This window comes from Thermobia domestica, chromosome 4 (assembly GCF_964235325.1).
Source record: "Thermobia domestica chromosome 4, izTheDome1.hap1.1, whole genome shotgun sequence".
Taxonomy (NCBI): domain Eukaryota; kingdom Metazoa; phylum Arthropoda; class Insecta; order Zygentoma; family Lepismatidae; genus Thermobia; species Thermobia domestica.
The window spans coordinates 45,118,899-45,124,390 of record NC_137457.1 but is presented as its reverse complement, the minus strand read 5'-3'; the positions used below and the strand labels follow the sequence as shown (position 1 = coordinate 45,124,390).

The following is a 5,492-nucleotide window of genomic DNA, read 5'->3' as shown; positions in this document are numbered from 1 at the left end:
CCAAGTTTATAGTCGCCAGTCAGCCAGATGACTGCGGAAGGAAATACTTCATATACGACATCATTCTAACACCGTAGATCATCACGCCGAGAGAAGCAATTGAGAGGAGTCATACCTCAATGCTCGTCCTCGTAATTCAGCAGTAAGGAGATTCAGCATAGAGGAACTAAGTTCGACGCCAGAGCATCGTGGGAACTACACCAGATTATCCAGGTATGTATTGCACCGACTCAGGGCTCAAAGGCTCAATACTTGACCGTTTCTATACCCGTCTGGCAAATTGTTCTTAATATCCGTCATTACATGCTTTATGAAATCTTACAGTAAACTCATAATTCAGAGAAATACAGTGATATCAAATTAATGAAGTGGACGTATCTTTATTTGATTTAATCCCCAATAAGAAACCTCTCGCAAATGAATATCAAATTTTATCCCATTCATTCTAGATGGTGAGTGGAAGGCATCCAGTTGCACTCAACTTTGCATCCCCAACTAGGCACTGAGTGGCTGGGTTGACATGGTGGAGTATGCTACGGGTTTCGATCGCAGTAAATAATAATAGTAGTTCAGAACATGGTAGGAGATGCTCTGTTTCGATTCTAGTTTATATAATAATTAAGCCCTCCCGACCCACCCATATTTTAGATGATATTATATTACGTAACTAAAACCCACCCTTCCCACCCTCTGTACGATGAAGTGTAATTTTAGGTATTGTGAACGTATTTTCTCGAATAATATTAAGGTATTTAGTTTTAAAGTTTTTAATTTATATAGTGTGAATTTAATGTTTTGCAATAAGAAAATAATTTATCCGACTCTCCCGACCAGTTAGTGAAAGTAGTTCGAATATACGTTTTATAAGAATAAATAACTTTAAGTAATTAGTAAGTAAATGAGTAACGAAAGTATTCGTACGAGAGCACAAAGAGCGGCAAAAGGAGTGCAGGTCGGAAGCTTGTTTCATATTGCGACCTCGAGTAAGAAAAAGCAAGAAAGTGTAAAACCTAATTTGAAATTAGGACCCGTCGAGAACTTTCCGTCCAGTCCTATAGCAAAATCTTATACGGAAGATTTTACATCTATCTTTCCATTTGAAAGTAGTGTAATAGGTAATAAGCAGTCGGGTAGTTCAAAAGAAGATAAAATGGCGATAGGCGTAACGTTCTATTCAGATGTAAACAAACTCCCGAAGTTTGACTTAAAGATAGATAATGATATAATTGGCTTCTTTGATGAGTTTGACGACGCGTGTCAAATGGCAGGCGTGAGTGAGGGCAAAAGAAAGGAGTTGTTACCTAGTGTATTTAAAGGGAATGGTAGACCATGGATGAAGGTATTTTTAAAGAGAAGGAATGTTAGCGAAATTGGTTATAAGCAATTACAGAAAAGTATAATAGAGGAATTTACACGTACGAACATAACATTAGATATAGAGGAACGTATAAGAGAAAGGTTGCATCTCGAGGATGAACCTATAATAAATTATGTGTACGATATGCTAGTTTTGTGCGAAAGATTAGACGCTAGCATGGATGACAAAAAGAAAACAGGGATAATCGTAGGTGGCCTTCAGCCATATTTTATGGAACGCGTAGGAACTAACTCGTATTCGACAATTGACAAATTTGTAGAGGATCTTCAGAAAGTTGAGAAGAATAAGTGCAAAGTAGAGAAACGCGTCAAACGGGAGAATGGAAAGGTTACTGTTAAAGACCTTCTCAAGAAAATGCGAGAACAAGTAGAAGAGGAGGATAGCGATGTGGAAATTGATAAGTTGCTATTAAAGAAAGAAATTAGAAATAGGGAAGACGTTAAAATTAAGCAGGAACCACCAAGTATCACTCAGATGGGTGAGCTAGAGAAGAAAATAGAAAAACTACAGTTAACATTAGCGACTAAGTTTCAGGACCGGAATAGTAGAGAAGATAAAAGCGATAGTGATTCGAAGCAACAGAAGAGTAATAGTAGTAATTTTAGAGGAAACAGAAATTTTCGTAATGGAGGACGAAATTTTTACAAAAACAATGGAAATAGGAGCTGGAATCGGGATAATAATAATAGTTATAATAGGAATAGAGGTTCTAGCGGATACAATAACAGAAGAGGATTTAGGAATAATTGGCGTGGTAACCGAGGTGGAAGAAAGACGAATTTTTGGCAACAACGAGAGAATAGTTGTTGTGCTAACGGTGTTAATGGTCCATCATGGTGCAAGAATCATAGTCAAGTAAACGGTCCAGTACAGTACGTTCCAGTGGTACCAAACCAGATAAATGGTACAACGTACTATCAGGCTACAAGTGCAAATAATTTAAACTGAGTAAAACTGTAAATGACAGAGGCGCATTTACAGGCGGTAAATCAAAAGTTAGAGAAATAGTAGCCTCTACGTTAACAGAGAATAATATGCTATATGTTCCGATAGAAGTCGACGGGAGAAGTCATAAAGCGTTGATTGATACAGGATCGCAGATATCTATTGTAAATGAAAAGCTAGTTCCACCTAGTGCGAAGGTAATCCCTAGACCAACACGTATTCGTGGAATAACACAAAATGTGTTAGTAGTAAATAAGATCGCTGTGATTAGATTTAAAATGGCCGGACAGACATTTCATTTGGAATTTCGCGTAGTGAAGGATTTTCCGTATCAAATTTGGATCGGGAATGATTTTCTACAGAGTCAGAATTGCCAAATAAATTACGGTCAGAATAAATTGACGTTGCAGAGATTTGGAAAGCCAAGATTAAGGAAAAGGGAAGAACAGGAATCTGTGACTGTGTCTGATAATGCAGCTTTAGGAATAAAACATTGTATTAGACCAAGATGGGTACTAGGTCATAAGGTACGGTTGTTACCTAGGACTAAGACTACTGTGGAGGTTAAGTTGGTTAGTTGTTGGAATAACAGGGAATAATTGTTAGAACCAGACAGAAAGATAGAGACCCAATACAATGTGTTGATCCCGCGCGCACTTTTATCGGCTGAGAATAATAAGATCGAAATTATTAATCCATCCAATAGATCAATTTTATTAAGACCAAATGTAACGCTAGGAAAAGCTGAAGAATGTGTACACGAAGAACAATTGAAGAACGAAGGATTATCAAACGATGATATAGATAGTATTTTAAGATCCCGTAGGAATTTTGATAAATCTCGATTGAAATTTGGGACCGAAACGAAACCGGAAATTAAGGAGCGAATTGAGAGTTTATGCTATGATTTTGCGGATGTTTTTGCATGGCAGGATGACGAATTAGGCCAAGTAAAACATTTTGAGCACCACATCGAGTTAGAAACGAAGGTACCATTTAGAAAACAACAATATCCTATTCCCATAGCGTTAAGAGATAAAGTTAAGGAACAAATTAACATTTTGTTAAGACAAGGAATAATAGAAGAAAGTGCAAGTGCTTATAACTCTCCGATGTTGTTCATACAAAAGCCGTCAGGAGGTATTCGAGCAGTTCTCGACTGACGTTTTTTGAACAAATGCGTGAAACTGCACAGCATTGCGCTGCCTCCAATCCATCAAATTTTAACTTGCATGGGAGGACATAAATATTTTAGTATTTTGGACGTAAAGTCGGCTTACCATCAAGTGCCTATTTCTGAGGAGTCACGAGAGTATACCGCATTCAATATACCAGGTGTAGGAGCCTATTCGTATCGAGTTCTTCCGATGGGGTATTTACAGGCGCCCGCTATATATACAAAAATAATGGCGATGACCCTGGCAAATGTAAATCCAGAGTCAGTTTCCTATTATATGGATGATGTATTTTTATATACGAATGATCAGGAGAAAATGGTAGACGTACTACAATCAGTTTTTAAAAGGTTGAAACATTACGGACTCAAACTATCTGTAGAGAAATGTCAGTTCATGGAAAGGAAAATTTTGGCTCTCGGACACATTGTCAGTGACGCAGGATATGAGGTTAGCCCGAAGATAATTCAGGCAATAAAAGCGTGTAAGGCCCCGAATAATGTAAAGCAGTTAAAATCTTTTCTTGGTCTAACGAATTATGTTAGAAAATTCTGTAAGGACTATGCCAAAATCACATCGGCGTTTCAACCAATTTTGAAAAAGGGTCACAAGTTCGAGTGGAATGAATCACACCAGCAGGCGTTTGATCAATTAAAGTCAGCGTTAATGAATGCACCATTATTAGCTCCATTTCGGAAAGATTTGGACACGAGAGTGTACACTGACGCATCGACTAGTTCGATTGGTGGAGTTTTAATGCAAAAACAGGCTAATGGTGAATGGACACCAGTAGCGTACTACAGTCGCGTGTTACGTCCACAAGAGGAGACCAGACATATAGTGGAGTTAGAAATATTGGCAGTGATAAGTTCATTAAGAGCATTTAATTATTACTTGTTCAATAAAGAATTTGAGCTGTACACCGATTGTAAGGCATTAAAGTATTTGCAAACGTCACCTAAATTAGCTCCGAAACTGGTGAGATGGAGTTTAGACTTAGCCCAGTATAAGTACACACCGGTGCATTGTCCTGGAGAGAAGAATCCTAGTGATATTTTGTCCAGGAACACCGACATTGAACCAACAGTGGAGGATATTGAGTTAGAAACGTTGAAAGTGAATTCCGAAGATCTCCAAGTTAATTTGACCTTTGATAAGGATATTGATGTTGGCGAGTTACAGAGAAAAGATTCGTTTTTCGGTCCGATTATGCACGCAATTGAACACCCAGAGGATGCTGACGTAAAGGCCGAAAAACAAGCTCGATGGTATACTGTAAAGGACAATAGGCTTTATAGAACACAACGAATGGCAGGCGGTACAAAGTTATTATTATGTATCCCTTATGCATTAAGAGAACAGGTATTCAAGAACCTATATTGTTCGGTGTATGGTGGCGGACATTTTTCTTACACGAAATGTTATAAACGTGCACTAAAGTTAATATATTTTCCGAACATGAAGAAATTCTTCATGGAGAAGATAGGTGAATGTATAAGTTGTCAGATACAGAAAAGAAAAACAGGAAGAGTACCATTTCACGCGCAGACGTACCCCTCTTATGCTCCATTCCAGTCAGTGGTGATGGATGCGGTTGGTCCTTTCAAATTGTCTCGTAACAATAGAAATAAATACATTCTAGTATTTGTAGATAATGCAAATAGATTTGTTATCGCTAGAGCGGTACCCGCAGTAACGGCAGAGATCGTTGCGCAGGTAATAATCGAAGATCTGATTACGAAACATGGGGTTCCATCTCAGCTCCATCCGGATAGGCTGTCATCTCATCGCAGCAAAATCTTGGAGGAAATGTCAGAGAAATTTGGAATGCAATTGCATTTTGCGAATACAAGCGCCTATTATTCGATAGGAAGTGCAGAGAGGGCCATTGGCTCATTACAGCAAGTAATGAAGCATTACATTGATAAAGATTTTTCAAACTGGGACGAGATCTTGCCAAGTTTGATATTTACTATTAATACGCAAGTGCATGA

At 38.2% G+C, this 5,492-nt stretch overlaps 1 protein-coding gene across 1 annotated transcript; it reads left to right on the top strand.

Moving 5' to 3' along the window:
- The first annotated feature begins 2,412 nt into the window (after positions 1 to 2,412).
- LOC145682739 (uncharacterized) lies at positions 2,413 to 2,922 on the top strand. The gene has a single exon (XM_081754124.1). It carries the CDS (start codon positions 2,413 to 2,415, stop codon positions 2,920 to 2,922), a length of 510 nt encoding a protein of 169 aa, XP_081610250.1.
- Positions 2,923 to 5,492: the final 2,570 nt, after the last annotated feature.

Coding starts and splice junctions, on each gene's coding strand:
- LOC145682739 (XM_081754124.1), top strand. CDS start 2,413: ATGCTATATGTTCCGATAGAAGTCGACGGGAGAAGTCATAAAGCGTTG.